Source organism: Callospermophilus lateralis, chromosome 4, assembly GCF_048772815.1.
Source record: "Callospermophilus lateralis isolate mCalLat2 chromosome 4, mCalLat2.hap1, whole genome shotgun sequence".
NCBI lineage: Eukaryota > Metazoa > Chordata > Mammalia > Rodentia > Sciuridae > Callospermophilus > Callospermophilus lateralis.
This window is the reverse complement of record NC_135308.1, coordinates 110,258,179-110,276,687: the sequence shown is the minus strand read 5'-3', so window position 1 is coordinate 110,276,687 and position 18,509 is coordinate 110,258,179. Positions and strand designations below refer to the sequence as shown.

Sequence of the window (18,509 nt, the reverse complement as noted above, 5' to 3'; positions counted from 1 at the left end):
GCCTTGGAAATCTAGGCCTGGGTAGCTCTATCTCTAGTCAAGCTCCTCCTAGAGATTGTCTAACCCAACCTCTAATGTGGTCTTTTGTCTCACAAATACAAGGGATAGTGCATGCGAGGCAAGCACTCTACCAACTGAGCTATATCCCCAGCCCTCCATTACCCTCTGAAGATAGTGTCTTTCAGCCATGTCACAGTCCAATTAGCTGTATCTTTGTGAGATAAAAATGCCATATATTAGGATATCAGAGGTAAGAGGTAGAATCAGGGAATAAAAAAAGAGCTATAATTCTGCCAGTGCAGTGGTGCTTCCCGGCAACTCAGAAGTCTGACACGGGAGGATCAAAAGTTTGAGCCCAGGGCTGGGGCTGTAACTGAGTGGCAGAGTGCTTGCCTAGCATGTGCGAGGCACTGGGATTGATCCTCAGACCACATTAAAAAAGTAAACAACAGTCTGGGGTTGTGGCTCAGTGGTAGACCACTCACCTAGCATGTGCCAGGCCCTGGGTTCAATCCTCAGCACTACATAAATAAATAGAATAAAGCTATCGTGTCCAATTACAACTAAAAAATAAATATTTAAAAATAAATAAACAAAATATGGGGCTGGGGCTGTAGCTCAGTGGTAGAGCACCCACCTTGCACATGTGAGGCACTGAGTTCAATCCTCAGCACCACATAAAAATAAATAAAGATACTGTGTCCATCTACATACAACTAAAAAACTATTAAAAAAATAATACAGGGAGGGGCTGGGGTTGTGGCTCAGCATAGAACACTTGCCTCGCACGTGTGAGGCACTGGGTTTGATCCTCAGCACCACATAAAAATAAATAAACAAAGGTACTGTGTTCATCTACAACTAAAAAAAAATAAAAGTTTGAGCCAGCAGAGGCAATCTAGTGAGACCCTGTCTCAAAAAATAATAAGGGCTAAGGGGTATAATTCAGGTACAGTGAGTGTCCCTGGATTCAATCCCTGGCACTACACACACAAAAAAAAAGGGGGGGGGAGAATATTACTTACAAATGATTAAACACTCCCTATAGAAGGTAGTCAAATTTGTCAAGGGTTGCCTCTACCTGGGTTTTATACTCTTACTCCCCAGATACCCTCAGATAAAAGTCCCAGTCCCCCCCCCCCACTTTTTTTTTAGGTGTTTTATTGTTTGGTTTTTGGGGTTTGTTCGTTTTTGTTTTTGTTTTGCTTTGGTACTGTGGATGATTTAACTCCGAAGTATTTAACCACCGAGCTATATCCACAGCCCTTTTTCAAATTTTGAGGCAGTCTCATTAAGTAAGTTGCTTAGGGCCTTGCTAAGTTGCTGAGAGGCTGGCCTTGAACTTGGAATCCTACTGCCTCAGCCTTCTGAGTTGTGTGTATGTGCCTGTGAGCCACTATATTGGCTCCAGCTCTTTTTCAGTAACTCTTATAGTTCCTTCACCCTGAGGACAAGATTTTAGAGGAATAGGAAGAAAGAAGTCTCTGGGAGCAGTGGAAAGGAACAAAGAGTACTACATATTCCTCATTCCCTTACAGGACAGTACGTGCCCCTGACCACCACAGATGAGAAATCAATCTAATGTGGCTGATAAAGAGAGCTCTGAGAATCCAAATTATTCTTTCCTCACAGTTCCCAGGCCTTTCCTAGACTAAGGGCTTGAAGTGATATCAATGTTTGAGGGTATATAAATACATGGCCACGGGAAGACAATGGCTGAGAGTATATGTCTACTTACGTAGCCTAGGGAAGGTAGAATTGGGAACCTGTTGGGACCTTTGGAAGATTGTTTTGTTTTTTTTTTTTAATTTTTTTTTTTAATTGTATATGGACGCAATGCCTTTATTTTTTTATTTTTAATTTTTTTTTAATTTTTTTTTTTTTTAGAGAGAGATAGAGATAGAGAGAGAGAGAGAGAGTTTTAATATTCATTTTTTAGTTTTCGGTGGACACAACATCTTTATTTGTATGTGGTGCTGAGGATCGAACCCGGGCCGCACGCATGCCAGGCAAGCGTGCTACTGCTTGAGCCACATCCCCAGCCCTGTTTTTTAATTCATCTTGACTTCACCTTCAGACATCTGAAATCCCCTCAAACAAGGCTGGACATGGTGATTCATGCCTATAATTTGGGAGGCTGAGACAGAAGGACTGCAAATTTGAGGTTAGCTTGGACAACTTAGTGAGAACCTATCTCAAAAGAAAAAAAAAAGGATTGGGGATGTAGCTTAGATGATAAAGTGCCACTGGTTTCAATCTTCAGTACCCACCCACGCCACCAAATACAATCTCTTCAAGTATGTGGCATGAAGAGAAACTGCCCCTTCCTGACTAGTGGGTACTGACCTACTCACCATAAGAATCAGGGAAGGACAACCCTGGGGGATGGGAGGAGTTAGGGTCCAGCCCTGCCCCAGACCTCCTCTCGTGTCCAATTTCTCTGTGTCAGCTGTGCTGTTCAGCTGTCCATTTTCCTTCAGCCCTGTCATCTCACACTGACACCAAGACAAGAGGCTAGCGGCCTACAAAATACCGTCTGGGTGGCTGGTGTGAGTACGGAGGGTATTGGGGGGGCTTAGCCCCCAAGGAAGAGGACCAGTCCTTCCCCAGCACTACCTCAGGCCTCAGGGTCTCCCTCTTCCCTCCAGAGACCGTGGACTGGTTTAGGGAATCCCAAACGTAAGTTTCCCCTTCATCCTCTTTCCATTTCCAGGACTGCTCTCCCCAACCCATAGTCTATTCAGCTTCTTCATTTCTCTCCTTATCTGTGAGTAGTTGGGTTTTAGAAGTGAAATTATTATTCCAGGATTAGCTAGGATTGAAGGTGGGGGTGGGGTGGGGTCCAGGGAATAAAGTAAGGGAAGGAAAGGCTCATATTACTCTGAAAACCTAAAATAGCTGAGGCCTAAGGCAAGCTGGGACAGAACTAGGCATGGGCCCCAGGGTTCAGGAAAGAGGGGAAGGAAATGTCTCAGTCCATCCTTCCATGTGTGCACTCCAGAATGCAATGTTAAACTTCTTGAAGAGGGGATGTGGAAATTTTCCTATTCCCCATGAATAGGAAAATGCGTGAAACCAGACAGCCTTAAGTATTATGTTGGGGCTGTAAACTCTGGGGCTACCCCTTGGGGCAGAAGGATGGGTATTAGTGTGAGAAACTTTAGCCTGTTGGTCTTTTTTCTAGATCTTCATGAAATATTTCTGTTCATAAGCCCTACTGAAAGATCTCTGTCTACCCAAATTTCTCCCAAAGCTTCCCCTTCAAGGACCACCCTACTTTAAGGGATAGAAATAAGGGAGGGAAGAATGGCAGTCAAGATTTAGATTTCATAGTGGGGTCCAACCTCTTGCAGGATGACAGAAAAGGAGGTGCTGGAGTCCCCTAAGCCCTCCTTCCCAACAGAGACTCCGCAAAGTGGGGTAAGTCTGGGCCTCTCACCACTGGGTGTGGGCGGCTGGGAAGCCATTACAGCTTCTACAAGAAAGTGCTTAAAATGACCCCACTTGTGTATGACTCATTTATTGTTAGAATGTTATTCAGCACCTGTACCCCAAACCCCTAACCCTGGGGCAGATTGCTTGACCCAAGTTAGGAAAATGTCCAGTTGGCTTTGACTCCAGCTACCCTAGGAAGAGTAAAAGTCCTTTTAACACTGGATTTCCTTCACTCCTTCCCTCAGCTACAGCGGCTGAAGCAGTTATTCAGGAAGGGGTCTCCAGGGACAAAGGAGATGGAGCTTCCCCCAGAGCCCCAGGTCAATGGGGAGGCAGTAGGAGCTGGGGGTGGGCCCATATACTACATCTATGAGGAAGAGGAGGAGGAAGAAGAAGAGGAGGAGCCACCCCCAGAACCTCCTAAGCTTATCAATGACAAGCCCCACAAATTCAAAGATCACTTCTTCAAGAAGCCAAAGTTCTGTGATGTCTGTGCCCGGATGATTGTGCGTGAGTTATAAAGGGAAGTAGAGAGAATATGATGTTGAAGGCAGCGGGTGGGGACAGGTTGTAGGAGAGAAATATTTGCAATGGATAGATGGGCTGTGCCAAGATTCAGCTTACGAAAATATGATTAGAGATTGAGGGTCCCAGAAGAGGGAAGCACAGAGTAACTGTGGGGTACAAAGGGAAAGGGCAAGCTGGATTCTTACCCAATGTTCTCCCCCTCCCAAGTCAATAACAAATTTGGGCTCCGCTGTAAGAACTGCAAAACCAACATCCATGAACATTGTCAATCCTATGTGGAGATGCAGAGATGCTTCGGCAAGATCGTGAGTAGGTTCTGGGGAATGAGAGAGTAAGAGGGAGGGCACATGTTTCCAGTTATCCCCTTGTTGGTCCCTCAAGTCATCCCATACATCTTCCTGCTTTCTCGGCTCATCTCTCTTACTCTGATAAGGGGTAAGCACTCATGGGAGAAGTGGGGTGCTGGGCCCTACCTTGCTATCTCTAATGCTCCCCCCCAATCCCATCCTACAGCCACCTGGTTTCCGTCGGGCCTATAGCTCCCCACTCTACAGCAACCAGCAGTATGCTTGTGTCAAAGATCTCTGTAAGTGCCTCATAATGAACCTGAGGGAGTGGGCAAGACCCAGAGATGGTTTCACACCACTTTTAGCTTTAGAAGCCAGATTCTGAAACAGAAATATTCTATTTCCCATAGTTTTCACTTAATATTTTTGGAGTCATTTTGGATACAGTCAAAATTCCCGTTTTAGCTAGGCATGGTGGTAGTACATATCTATAATTCCAGCTACTTGGGAAGTTGAAGCAAAGGCCAGCATGAGCAATTCAATGAGACCCTATTTAAAAAAAAAAAAAAAGTAGGATGATGCTCAGTTGTTGCTGGATTCAATGCTCTGCTCTCCAAAAGAAAAACAACAACAACAACAAAAAACAACTGTAAACTAAGAGGAGTGAGATTTAGCTAGAACTACATGGAGTCAAGACTGAGAACTTAATCTTCGCTTCAAAATCTGTGTTCTTCACATGCAAAACCATTTCTTTTTTATAATATTTATTTTATGGTTGTGGTTAGACATAATACCTTTATTTTTATTTATTTTTATATGGTGCTGAGGATGGAACCCAGGGCCTCGCACATGCTAGACAAATGTTCTATCGCTGAGCCACAACCCCAGGCCTGCAAAACCATTTCTAAGCAAGAACAAGGCTTCTAGATTGTCCTTATCCTTGTTATAGTATCATGCCAGACTTAGGACCAGACTCAAAAGTTGTGGACAACCTGAAAAGTTCCTAATTTGATAATCCTTAAAAAATTATTCATTGCGGGGCTGGGGATACAGCTCAGTTGGTAAAGTGCTTGCCTCCTGTGCACAAGGCCCTGGGTTCAATCCCCAGCACCACCACCAATTAAAAAAAAAAAAAATTCATTGATAATTTGTTCAATGTCACCAAACAGTGTGAGAAGCATGGGTGAAAAAGAAGAGCCCATGGTTGTAACACCCTGTTTGTACATGCTTCTCAGCAAAGCAGAAGGCAGCAGTTAAGGGAGCATTCACCTTAGGAGAATAGTGATTCCAAGTATGCTCTAACTCCCAAAAAGTGTACAAGGTTGGCCGGGCACAGTGGTGCATGCCTGTAATCCCAGTGGCTTGGAAGACAAAGACAGGAGGATCTTGAGTTCAAAGCCAGCCTCAGCAAAAAGCGAGGTACTAAGCAACTCAGTGAGACCCTGTCTCTAAATAAAATACAAAATAGGGCTGGTGATGTGGCTTAGTGGCTGAGTGCCCCTGAGTTCAATCCCTGGTACTCCACCCCCCAAAAAATGTAGAAGGTTGTCTTTCCAATATCATATAAAGTTTTGTCTGGAAGGAATTCTGATCAATATTTTTTCTCTATTATAATACTTTTCCAGTTATTTTATTTATTTATTTTGGTATAGAGATTGAGCCCCCAGGGAACTTTACTACTGAGCTACATTCCTAGCCTTTTCCATTTTTTATTTTGAGTCTGGGTCTGGATAAATTGCTTAGGGTCTTACTAGGTTGCTGAGGCTTGCCTCAAACCTGCAATCTTCCTGCTTCAGCCTCCTGAGTCACTGGGTGTGTGCCACCATGCCTGGCTCCAGTGATGTTTTTTAGGACCATTTACCCTTCATAGATTAGTGTTATGCAGCTAATCCTTCTCTAACCCTTTCCTCCCCTTTCTCCCTCTCTCTTTTTCTCTCTCTCACACACACACATACACATTCACCATGGATACCTACTTACCCAATCTCCCACTTCTCTCTTCTTTAGGAGGTCTCTTTTCTCCAAGCCTTTCTCTGCCTCCCCTATAATGTCTTCCTTCTCTTCCATCTCACTAGCTGCTGCCAATCGCAATGATCCTGTGTTTGAAACTCTGCGCACTGGGGTAATCATGGCAAACAAGGAACGGAAGAAGGGCCAGGCAGATAAAAAAAATGTGAGCCTCATAAATCCCTACTGGGTCCCTACCAGGAATTCCATGGGGCAGGTTATTTTCCCCTTTGGAAAGCTGACAGAAACTATAAATCCTTTTCCCCCAAAATGGCACAATTCCTAACAGACACATCTTTGCATACAAATATAGAGGACTTTATGGACATGCTGTGGCTCACCATGGGCCTTGGTTAAGAACTACTGTCATGGGGCTGGGGATGTGGCTCAAGTGGTAGCTCGCTCGCCTAGCATGCGTGCGGCCCGGGTTCGATCCTCAGCACCACATACAAACAAAGATGTTGTGTCCGCCAATAACTAAAAAATAAATATTAAAAAAAAAAAAGAACTACTGTCATATAGTGTGTTTCTCAACTCCCTTTTGAAATTGTCAGATTAATTACCACAGAAGGCTAGGCCCCATGTCCTTGGCATTGCTGGATAACAGAGGCATGAGTTGTGCTTTTGGATTTGGGGAAAAGAATCTGTCATTTCCAAGTAATCAGAAAATTCTAGAGCCATGCAAAGAGGGTCTGTGAAAATCATTCAGTTTGACCCATTCATCTTACAGATGATGAAACTGAAGCACAAAGCTATTGGCCAAGAACAGCCTCATTTCCATTTATAATAGAGTTGCTAGATTGGTAATATAGACTTGTGTTCACTTCTGCAAGGAATTTATATCTTTCTAAACAACCACTATGGACTAATATGGATGATAGTTACAGTTGGATCAATTCCTCAAATCGACTGAATGGCAGTATACCAAAGAGTCTAGGTCCTTTAGGAGTTTCCAACTAAAGGGAGATTTCTGAGGCCTTACAACATGATTTGGTCCATGGTTCTCATTGATGACCTTTTTTTCTCATTGATAAAAATGAAGTTGTGTGAAAGCTAAGAGGGAAAACATATAATGAATAATATATTTTAAATTCTTACAAACTAAAAGAAAGAGCCAAAACTTATAATTTTAAATTTCTTTAAGAAAAATATACTTATCTGTTTGAGAAGGTTGGGCACAGATTAGGGATTTCTGTGGTGTGAACTATAATTTAAAAAACCTTAGCTTTGCTTCCAGAAAAGATAGCATACTTTTGGATTCTGTTCTTTTAAATTAATTCAGAAAAAGAAAAAAGAAAAAAAAACTGTGCTGCCCACTTCCCTCTCCCTTGTCCTCACTCTTTGGTACTGGGGATTGAACCCAGGGGGCTTGTCATTAAGGTCCATCCCCAGCCCTTTTGATTTATTTATTTATTTTAATTTGGAGACAGGCTCTCACTGAGTTGCTTAGGGACTCACTAAGTTGCTGAAGCTGGCTTTGAACTTGTGATCCTCCTGCCTCAGTCTCTCGAGTTGCTGGGATTATAAGCTTGTGCCACTGCACCAGCCTATTTTTCTCTTACACAGTGGAATACTTTTAAAGGGCAGACAGTACAATGAAAGACCTGGAATCATGGGGGTGATTTGAAGGGACTAAAATTTATTAGAGAAGAAAAGCCAGAAAGGACATATCAGCTTTCCTCAGCTATTTAAGGAGGCCATATTTGTTTCACATTTATAGCTCCAGAGGGCAAATCAAGACTCATAACTGAAGATTACAGGTAGAATAACATAGGCTCAAGGCAGGGAACTGCCCTAAAATTGCACAGGGTTACTTTGTAAGGTAGTAAACTCCATGCCATTAGCTACATTCAAACACAGGTAGGTGACCTACCTGCCAGCTGTTTCAGAAGAAGTCTCTGCATTAAGCAGATGGTTAGACTAGATGTTTTCTCCTTCTCCTTCCAACCCTGAGATCCTATTATTCTATAGTTCTCTGGCCTGACTGGAGAGCCAGGGTAAGCATGGGTTCCAAAGGTAATATTTCTCTAACTCTGGTACCCACTTCAGCCTCTAGCAGCCATGATGGAGGAGGAGCCAGAGTCTGCCAGGCCAGAAGAAGGCAAACCCCAGGATGGTGAGTGTTAACCACCTCTATCTACAGAAATGAGGTAGGTTTATGTGTGGGGTTCAGTTATGTGTGGCACAGAGAGTGGAGAGGCAAGGGGTGGACCAGGCTTAAAAAAAAAAAAAAAAAAAAAAAAAAAAAAGAGGTTGCCTTTCAACACAAGGGAAAGAAAATGAGGCCTACACTCCAGGAGGCAAAAACATTTGTGTTTCCCATCCCAGGTAACCCTGAAGGGAACAAGAAGGCTGAGAAAACACCTGATGACAAAGTGAGAATCCTTTCTCCCTGTAAGGATCCCAGTCCTCTCCCCAGCCCAGGTCTGATACCATGTATGGCCTCAGCAGAAGTTCCCATCACCCTTTACCTTGCTTTGCCACATCCAGTACACACACACACACACACACACACACACACACAAACACACTAAGCTCAAGACTTAGGAGTTGGAATGTAATATGTCTGGAGAATGCTCCTCAGTGTGGGGTAGAGGAGCCCTGAAACGCATTACCCCCACCCGCTTTCATCCCCAGCACAAGCAGCCTGGCTTCCAGCAGTCTCATTACTTTGTGGCTCTCTATCGGTTCAAAGCCCTGGAAAAGGACGATCTGGATTTTCCGTGAGAGGCCTTCAGAGGAGAGGGTGGGGAGTACTGGGGAATGAAGAAGGGAGAGCTTGACTCCCTATGGGAAATGAAAAGGGGGAACCCCAAGCTTGGATCCTATTTGGGCTGGACTTTTCGGGGCACACCCAGGGAGTGGTATATGAGGCAGGCGACTAAATCTCAAAGGCCTCTTTCTTCCTCTCCCAGGCCTGGAGAGAAGATCACAGTCATTGATGACTCCAATGAGGAGTGGTGGCGAGTAAGAGAAATGGCAGGGGCTAGGGGTGGGGTATGTGTTAAATATAAAACCTGAAGTGAGAGATTGAATCTCCCCATTGTCTTCCTTAGGGGAAAATCGGGGAGAAGGTTGGATTTTTCCCTCCAAACTTCATCATTCGAGTTCGGGCTGGAGAACGCGTGCACCGTGTAACAAGATCTTTCGTGGGGAACCGCGAGATAGGGCAGATCACTCTCAAGAAGGACCAGGTATCTCTGGTGCTCCAACCGAATCCCAAGCTTGAATGCTCCTCAGCGGGTCACACTCCTTGGAGATCATAACCCATTCATGAGACTAGGACGAGCTTCTGTACCCCAAGATCCGCTGCTCTCATCTTCTGCCTTTTCCCTCAATTCCTCTCTTAGTCTCTAATACTTCAATTTTCTAGATCGTGGTGCAGAAAGGAGACGAAGCCGGCGGCTACGTCAAGGTCTACACCGGTCGCAAGGTGGGGCTGTTTCCCACCGACTTCCTGGAGGAGATTTAGGCGTGAGGGCGCCTGCAGTCTGGAGACACCCATCCCCATTCTGGGCGGGCCCAGTGGCGGTTGGGGAGAAAAGAGAAAGCAACTGGACTGCTGGGAGCGTGGGGTAGGAAGGCTCTGGAAAGGGACTGGTTCCTGCCTCCCTCCCCACCCCTGGCCTAGGGCCTCGGATACCTGGTACTCGAGCAGCCCGCAACTTCGCCCATCTTGAGGGAGAAGACATCTCCACTAAGGAGGCGTCCAGGGGTATTGCGGGTACGAACTTATTTGAATGCTGCAAATTTATTAAAGTTTTGACAAGCCGAGCGCTGTAGTGTGCGCTTGTAATCCCAACAAATCGCGAGGCTGAGGCAGAAGGATCCTAAATTCGAGCACAGCCTCAGCAATTTTGTGAGACCCTGTCTCAAAACACAAACAATAATAATAATATTTTAAAAACTGGGGATGTAGCTCGTGGTAAAATGCTCGAGGGCTTAATCCGCGGTACCAAATAAAGTTTTGACAAAAGTTAGAAAAGTTTGTTCTTTGGGGACGAAGAGAAGGCCTGCAATGAAGTGGGAATCCTCTCCAGCTGTCCCCAGTCTCTCCCATAAGGTATCAAACTTATCTGGGCTGAGACTGATGGTAGGCAGGGGGATAGGTGAATCGTCAAGCGAGGCCTCTTTTGGCAATGAAGAGGGGGGAGCTGGACTGGAGTCGTCATCCCAGAGCTCCCACTGCTGGAAGCAGGATTGCGTGTAGGTATCCCAGGTCTTGATGGTTTAGCCGCGGGCGGCCCTTTGCATTTTAGAAACTGGCTCAGCGCCGAGTTAGGCCACCAGGGGGCGATGCAAGATCTCGGTTGGAGAGCGAAGGATGGGGACAGGCTGTAGCGGGTGGACAAGGGTAGAAAACGAGAGACACCAAGCCCGAGACCCTAGGCCTGGAGGGGGTGGGGTGCGTGCCGTCTCCATGGCAACTCTTCCTCAAGTCCTCCGGGAACCCAGTTAGCGAGGCCGGGGGGCCTAACCCCTCCCTCGCGGCCCCTGCCCTAGTCCTTTCCGACAGGTACTGAGTATGAGGACTCGGGGCAGACAGCTAACTGGCTTTCGCTGAGACCCCCTGCGGCGCGCTGTATGCAAATGTTATTATTTGCATATGCAAATATGCAAATACGCCGGCCCTGGTCAGGGCGGCAGGTGGCGAGGAGCGGGAAGGTGTGGGGAAGAGAGCAGAAGGAGACGAGGAGATTGGGGACCTGGGAACCGACCAGTGAGAGGCAGCCTTGGGTGGTCGCTGGAGTGAGGCAGGCTGAGGGTCTTGGGCTTGATGGCGGGTGGGGGAGGGTCAGCCTGGCCAGCCAGAAGCTCCTCTTCTCGTCAGCCCGTTGTCTGCCAGGACTGAGGTTGGCACCGCCTAGCAAGGTTGGCAGCGGGAGCCCGGGCACCATCTGCTGCTGGCGGAGGGAGGGCAGAGGCTCAGCTGGGCTGGGGAAGTGGAGGGCCCGGGACGGGCGTTCTCCCCCTCCCCGCCTCTTCCTTACAGAAGGCTGAAGTGATGGGGGTAGGGAAACACGCAAGACTCGCTGCAGGACTGGATTCAGTTTCTTGTTCCCTTTGCCCTTGACTGTCCCAGATGCGGGGGTAGGGGGCAGGATCATTCAGGAAGACTCAGGCAGCACCCGTTTTAATCACACATGGGTTAGGTTAGGGACAGGTCACAGGCACACGCACACACCACAATCACAAGTCAACCTTTTACTCCCATCCCTCCTCGGGATTCGCCTATCACAAGTGTGTGAGAGGAGAGACAGCAGTGGGGCTCTGATCACCTCTATTCATCAAGAGGTCTGAGGGGCTCAAAACCAGAGGCCCTCTCTCCCGGGACCAACACACACACACACACACACACACACACACACAGCTGAAGCAAAACCAATTTACTGGCTCATTGGGCGGCGATGCTGGTGTGGGGGTGTCGAAGAGCAGGGAGAGCGGCTGTTCTCCCCTTACACTCGGGGGGCTCCCCCCTCCTTCGCCTTACCGAGCCGGCAGCTGTCCCTAATTAGAGCGGTGGTTTAATTGGATTTATCAGCAGTTAATAGGAAATTAAGCAAAGGGCCCCAGAGAAGGGGGGCGGGAGGAGCCGGGAAACAGACTGTGCTGAGCTGGAAGGAGGGGTATTGGGGCGTCAGGGGTGGGGAGAGAAGACACAGTATCACAACTGAGCCCCAAGATCACTCCCTTCTTCTGCTCAGTAAGCTCCAGGCCCATTAAGCCCTGGCCCGCGGGCTGGAAGCAAGTCCCAGGAGGGGGCGTCAGGCAAGACAGCAACCCTGTTTGAGCCCCCAGCGCCTCCCATCCCACAGCAGCCGCCTGGGTGATGGATGATGCTGCCTCACGCTGCAAAGGTCATAAGTCTGGGCCAAGGAGCAGACTGAATTGAAAATAGATCAGAGAAAGGGCCAGGGTACTAGGGTCCAAGACTCAACTTGCATCCTACCCCTCTCTACTGCCCAGTCTTGAGTCAGAAGATTGGGCAGCAAGGATGTCAAGGTCGGGTAGAGAGGTGGGACTCTCACTTTGAAGCCCTCTTGGGGGATCCTGGGAATCTCCCAGTGCAGCTGCCACTGTCCTCCAGTGGTCCTACCCCACCTTCCTCACCTGCACCCTGCCAACTGCATGAGTCAGGGCAGCAACCCACTGGGACTGCTTGCAGTGGATGTCCAAGGACCACACCACCCTCTCTGAGGACCAGGGAAGGAAGCTTGCAGGCTGCCAAGAGGGGGCTACAGGCCTCTGAGTCCATAGCCCCAGGTGCCTCCTGTCAGCACTATCTCATTACACTGCTGGGCTAACAGGGTTTGCTCTGGGGGCCCTGGCGACCTCTGAGCCACACTTCACCCAGAGGAGCACAGATGGCAGCTCCTGAATATGTGTAGGTTTGAGTCTCTGAGTGGCTGTGGGTGGTAAGGTCTTACTGTGCGCATTACAATTATGAGCACCGGTACTCCTGGTGTGTGTTGTCTGTGCCCTGGGTGTGTGAGCCCCAGATTTATGTCCATTTATGGGCTCTGATTTTGTGTCTGTCCCTGAAAGTAGGTATTGTTGGGTTTGCCTATTTCCCACTCCCAAGCTCATCTGATTTCCAAGCCCCAGGGTGTCTAGGTGTCTGGATGTTGATATGTGCTTTGGTGTGTCTGTGTTTATGCGCTCTTCACGCCTGGGTGTGCCCCAGCTGCGTGCAAGCATCTCCTTGTGTTTCTGCCTTCAGGCCTGTATGTGTGAAAATCAGGAAGAGCCACTGGTGAGTGTGTGTTGCTCCAGCATCTCGTCCTGCAGGTGTGTGTCTCGGTGACAGTGAGTGGGCGTGTGCTGGGTGTGAGCCGCGTGGCGGCGGTATATATCCGAATGACAGTGTGATGCGCGTGTATGTGAATATGCGCACGCGTGCGTGACTGGGTGAGTCTCCCGCCCCCGCTCCTTCCTCTCCCTATTTCTATTCCTCTCTCCTCTCCCGACCGGCTCGGCTTCGCCGTCCGCATCATCTCCATCCATTATTGAAGAAACAGCCGCGTCCGCTCCAATCACATCAACACCCCAGCCCCCTCCCCGTTCTGCTCGCCTGGTGGCCCCTCTGGGTGCTGTGGAGGGGGAAAGCCCAGACGCAACGGGGCAGCCGGGTGGGAACGGATCATGACCCTGTGCTCCGAGCTGAGCCAAACACCGGGACGCCGGGGTCCCTGACGGAGAGCGCTTTGCATAAACAGATGGCACCGGCGTCTTTGTCTCATTCTCTTGCTCACTCGCCGCTTCTGTCTGACTGATGCAATCATGATCATCTTGGAGCCTCGGGACCCTGCGCCTTTAATAGTGGCACAGAGGGTCAGGGGGCTTGGGGCTCCCGAACAGATGTTGGGCACTGTTTCCCTTCGGGGCGCCCTCTCCACATCCCACAGCTGCAGCAGGAAGATCGAGGCCACTCTGAGGTGATGGGCATGTGGAGGTGACCAGGGAGGGAGACCCTGAGCAGTGTACTGAGGTGTCTCCAGGCTGTCCCATTGGATTGCTGCCGCCTCACAGGAGCAGCAAGCCAGAGAATAGGAATAGAGGTGGAGAATAGAGAGAAGGGGAAAACCGAGAGAGACAGAGCAAGAAAAGACATACAAGAAAGAGAAACATGCAGAAGGACAAAGCCAGGTAAAGGGAGAGCAGCAGGGAGACATACACAACCAGAATATAAGAAACAGAGAGACACAGACACATAGAGACACACTCAGAGACAGAGGTAGTCAGACAAATGGCTCAAAGAAGAAAGAAGGGCAGAGGCAGGTCAAGTCAGAGTGTGAGTTTCGGGACCTATAGCCCCAGAGTGGGCGTCCGAGTCCGGCATGGTGAGAGGAACCAGCCTGAAGCTGGGATGCTGCTTGCAGCAATCTTCCACAGCAATCCTCCAAGACCCTTCTGCGGTCCGTGGCCCCACCTCACACCAGAAGAGTGAAGGCTGAGGGACCTACTGTCTTCGTGGCGGGCGTAGCGGGAGTGACCCGTGGGGAGTGAACCTACACGTTCGCAGGCTTAGACTTACCTGCCCGAAAACTGGGCAGGTAAGTCTAAGCCTCCTGACCGGAGAGCCAAAGGCCTCTCCCCGGAGTTTAGGAGCCGCTCGTCCTCCAGGGGGCGCTCGCGACCACCATCCCGGGAACAGGGTAGCACGCGCGAGCCTGTGTTTGACCCGTTCCGCTGCCAGCTAGAGGATTTGGGTCCTAGTGGAATTTAGTGTTCAGTCTGGTCCGGACCCGACCCCAGGACGCGCCTAATTCATGGCTAATGTCTCCGGCGGTCCATCACCGCGGTAGGCCCCCGCGGCCTTCCAGAGTCATTGTGGTGAGAAAGTGCAGGGAAGGGGGCGGGTAGGGAGAGAAAGAGGGAGGAAGGTGGGGGAAGAGAACCCAGAAGTTCCGTGTTCCAGCTCAGCCTCAGAGATCATGGTCTAGGGATGTGAACCAAAGAAGAATAGGCTCACAAAAACTAGGACCACAAGCAGGTAAAAAGCCAAGGAGTCACGGAAAGCAAATATTGGAGGGTCAGAAAACCAGCTGAAGCCCAAGGCAAGATAAACAGTAGCAGTTGTAGCAAAGAAGCGGGACCGAGGGTCTGTGTCACCAGAACTCAGAAGAAAGGGCGGAGGGAAGAAAGTGAGTGCCTCAGAGCAAAGGAACCCAGGCAAGAGCCAAGGATCCCTCCCGGTGTTCTGACTCCTCAGCTGTGCCACAGAATGCCAGATGTGCAGCCCAGCTGGGCAGCCGCTCTAGCTAGAGCTCCGAGACTTTTAGCCCAGCGGGCTGAGGGGCTCTGTGTGACAGGACACCTCCTCCCTGGCCCAGCCCTGGAGGTGCAGGCGCTCAGGGAGGGTTCTGCGCTGCTGGAGGCTCTGACATTCCCGTCAGCACCCCTCTTCCACCATCACCCCAACACACACATCGCAGCGAGTCTCTGTCTCTTTGTTCTCGCCATGTCTCTGACACTTTATCTCATTATCCGCCGGAGGGAGGCGGAGAGCCCCGGACCCCGCAGCCTAATTACAGCTGCGCTTGTCAGCCCAGGGCGGGGGAGGTATCAGTGTGAGAGAAAGGGAGGGGGTCTTCAGGAACAGCCTTCTCTTTTTCAGTACCCCTGAGGGGCCCAGCGGCGGGTGCACAGCTCGCCCCTGCCCGTGCAGCCATAGGGGGGGTACCAGAGAATAGAAGTGGGAGACCTCGGCAAGATCCCAGCGGCAGAGGCGGGAGCTGATGGTTGAGGTTAGCGTGGGAGTGGGAAAAAGCGGATGAAGCGAGCTCCTGCTTCCCCAACACTTCCAAATTTCCAAAAAACGGGGGTTGGAGCCTTTCCATCCTGGTAGCATAGCATACACCTGAATTGGCTGAACAAGAGGCAATCACTCTGCAGTTCTGTCTCTGTGCCTTTTTCTTTTTCCTACTTCATCTTTTCTATCTTTGCTGGCTTCCTCACTCCATTCTCTTCTTGTCCTACAGCCAGAGACAGAGGTGGAGGGTAGCCTCTTTGGTGGTGGTAGTGGGGCTCCACCTTCACTTCTACCCCAGGTTGCCAAGGAAGTCAAGTCTCTCAGACTCCCAAACTGCCACAACTGACCTTCTATCCTGACTCAGATACACCTGACTTATCCAGCCTCCAAGCATTATTCCAGGACAATCACAACCTGGAGAAACTGCTCACAAGACGGGCTGGGCAACTCTAGTGAGGCCATCCATCCCCTCCTTCTCCCACTACTCTGATATAGGGCAGAACCAGGATCATCAGTAACTGGTAGCTCCTGGGTGGCCCTTCAGTCAGTCTCTTGGTGCCTGTGGGGCCCCTCTCTGAGAGACCTAAAGCCCCAAGTATGATAGTGTCCCATGGGCCAGGGTGCAGGCACATAGAGGAGAGAGTTGGGGAGCAGATACTTTCTGACTTCCCAACAATTCCCATGTCTGTTTTGGGATTGCCGGGCTTAAGCGAGCTGGGTGGGGTGTGGTGTTGGAAAACGCCAGCGGGCTGGGCTAGGCTGACCCCTCCCTGGTGGGGGGCGGACCCCAGGAGAAGGAATAGAGAAGAGCCATAGAAAAGCACCAGACACTGGAAAGGCGTTATGGCAGGAACCAGTCTAGGGGCCCGCTTCTACCGGCAGATCAAAAGACATCCGGGGGTGAGTTCAGTCCTCAGAACTTGGGATTCTAACTCCTAACTCTCATGCTGTCCTACCCCGAAAGTCCTCCAGAGCCCTGCCTCCTGCCCAGTTCCCCCAGTGCTCCAAATCTTCCCTTGGAGACACCCCTCCTCAATCTATCCCTGCAATATGCCTCCATGTCCCTGGAAATTACCTCGGACAGTTTGGCTGAGGGGTAAGGAAGACCACAGAACCAGACCTTGGGTGGTTTGGCAGACAGAAAAATTTAACTTGTAAAGTTAATGGGAACTATGAGAAGGGGGTTGACCCTGAAAGTGCCCTATGTTTTCTTTGCAGCTCATCCCAATGATCGGTTTCATTGGCCTGGGCATGGGCAGCGCTGCACTCTACTTACTGAGACTGGCCCTACGCAGCCCGGACGTATGGTAAAGGCTGGACTTGGGATTGCAAGCAAGGGTCCTGGGTGTGGCAAGGTAGAGTGGGAAGGCTTGGACCTTTCTGGAACAATGAGAATCTGTAGCCCTAGCAGGAATCCCAAGGCATCTGGTATCTTGGGGCTGGAACCCTGACTTGGGAGACCCCTGCCTTCCTTCTATCCCACCTGACTGCTAGACTTGCTAGTTTGGAGCCCGCTGAACCTGTGTGGCTCCAAGGCCCTGTTGTCATAGCAACGCTGCTCTGCTGTCGCTGCGGGCTTTTGGGTACCTGTGTGTCCTTGCAGGTAGACTGGGGGTATGGCTGGGTGAGCTACTGGGGGTGTCAGTGGGGCTGGGGAGGTGCTAAGACTTAACACCCTGCTGGGAAGCAGCAAAGATTAATTGCTTTCATAAGAAAAAGATGCACCTACCCACTGCACTGTCCAAATTCAAGGACTGAAACCCCTGCCCCTTGAGATCTGCCCAATTCCCAAGACTCTGCTCTGAGGGGTTAACCTAGGGTAGCAGGAAGCAAGGGGTAGGGAGTCCCTGGTCTGGGTTGTCTTGTCACCAAGCCTCACTCTGACAACGTGACAAGCTTCTTGGCTCACTTGTCAGCACCCACTAATATGCTCCTTCTCATCAGTCTCTAGGAAATGGGCCCCCAAGGTAGGAGACATGGAGGGGGTGCTAGGGTGGGGGCAGAGCCCTAGCTGGAACCCAGTCCCAGATTAGAGACTCTAACACTCCCCTCTCTTCCCTAGCTGGGACCGGAAGAACAACCCAGAACCCTGGAACCGTTTGAGCCCCAATGACCAATACAAGGTACTTCCAGGTGACTAGGGCTGCTTGCCCATCACTCATCTCCTGGTGCTTCCCCTTTGGGGCAAAATGGGTCTGTCAGGACAACTCTCCTTTCCCTCTCCTCTTAGTTCCTTGCAGTTTCCACTGACTATAAGAAGCTGAAGAAGGACCGGCCAGACTTCTAAACAGACTGGGCTCATGAGTTCGATGTAAACCACATACTCATTTCTTCCATTCCCTGCTCTCAGACCCTGGGGCATCAGTCTGGCCATTCTGTCAAGTTCCTGCTTATACAGGCTGGGTTCCCACGAAGAGTACGCAACTCCAACCCCCACCATCCTCCCTCATTCCCATCAGCGGAAGCGCCTCTGACCCTTGGATTGAGTCCCACATGGGGGAGGGGAGTCAGGGCGGCTAGCAGCAGCTGGGTCCAACCCAAAGGGCCCAAGCCAGCCCCTCTGCTCTCCTACCCTGTACTTGCAGGGTGTGGTGCAAGCTACGTGTTATGCGTGTTAAGCGTGGCCTACGTGAGCCAACAGCAAGCAGGGACCTGAGTGCCAAGAGACGTGGCAGGCCCCATGTTAACCCAGGCTCTGAGTGCCTGCCCAGGGGCGGTGCTGCTCAGGCTCGACTGGGCTCGTCGCCTATGCCCAGCCTGCCTAGGCTGGGGCACCCATGCCATGTTACATGCTCCTCCCTTGCCCAAGCCTGCTGCCTCCCACACCAATAGCACCCCCTCCCTGTACGCACCTGGCCTTCCCCCAGCAGCTTCCCACTGCTCCTCTCCCCTCCCTTCCCTTGCTCCCTTCTGTCCCAGGGGATCAAACAGAAGCAGCCGTGGGCAAAATACAATTTCATTTAACAAATTGAATTTGCTGCGCCTGCTAATCACGTCTG

At 50.0% G+C, this 18,509-nt stretch overlaps 2 protein-coding genes across 2 annotated transcripts; both read left to right on the top strand.

The window, feature by feature from the left end:
• The first annotated feature begins 2,469 nt into the window (after window positions 1–2,469).
• On the top strand, window positions 2,470–10,242 carry Stac3 (SH3 and cysteine rich domain 3). The gene is made up of 12 exons (XM_076854743.1): window positions 2,470–2,679; window positions 3,354–3,420; window positions 3,681–3,945; window positions 4,171–4,268; window positions 4,477–4,549; window positions 6,326–6,423; window positions 8,307–8,373; window positions 8,586–8,632; window positions 8,895–8,980; window positions 9,173–9,224; window positions 9,314–9,451; window positions 9,631–10,242. The coding sequence occupies exons 2-12, from the start codon at window positions 3,355–3,357 to the stop codon at window positions 9,727–9,729; spliced, it is 1,089 nt and encodes a 362-aa protein (XP_076710858.1). The 5' UTR covers window positions 2,470–2,679; window position 3,354; the 3' UTR covers window positions 9,730–10,242.
• A 6,087-nt stretch (window positions 10,243–16,329) lies between these two features.
• On the top strand, window positions 16,330–18,483 carry Coxfa4l2 (cytochrome c oxidase hypoxia associated subunit FA4L2). The gene is made up of 4 exons (XM_076854742.1): window positions 16,330–16,410; window positions 16,729–16,817; window positions 17,573–17,633; window positions 17,741–18,483. Exons 1-4 carry the CDS (start codon window positions 16,354–16,356, stop codon window positions 17,795–17,797), a joined length of 264 nt encoding a protein of 87 aa, XP_076710857.1. The 5' UTR covers window positions 16,330–16,353; the 3' UTR covers window positions 17,798–18,483.
• The last annotated feature ends 26 nt before the right edge of the window (window positions 18,484–18,509 follow it).

Excerpts from the sequence above, each read along its gene's own strand:
- Stac3 (XM_076854743.1), top strand. The coding sequence starts at position 3,355 with ATGACAGAAAAGGAGGTGCTGGAGTCCCCTAAGCCCTCCTTCCCAACA. Across the intron at positions 8,633-8,894 it reads AGAAAACACCTGATGACAAA|CACAAGCAGCCTGGCTTCCA; the intron begins GTGAGAATCCTT and ends TTTCATCCCCAG. Across the intron at positions 9,452-9,630 it reads TCACTCTCAAGAAGGACCAG|ATCGTGGTGCAGAAAGGAGA; the intron begins GTATCTCTGGTG and ends TCAATTTTCTAG.
- Coxfa4l2 (XM_076854742.1), top strand. The coding sequence starts at position 16,354 with ATGGCAGGAACCAGTCTAGGGGCCCGCTTCTACCGGCAGATCAAAAGA. Across the intron at positions 16,411-16,728 it reads AGATCAAAAGACATCCGGGG|CTCATCCCAATGATCGGTTT; the intron begins GTGAGTTCAGTC and ends TTTTCTTTGCAG. Across the intron at positions 16,818-17,572 it reads CTACGCAGCCCGGACGTATG|CTGGGACCGGAAGAACAACC; the intron begins GTAAAGGCTGGA and ends TCTCTTCCCTAG.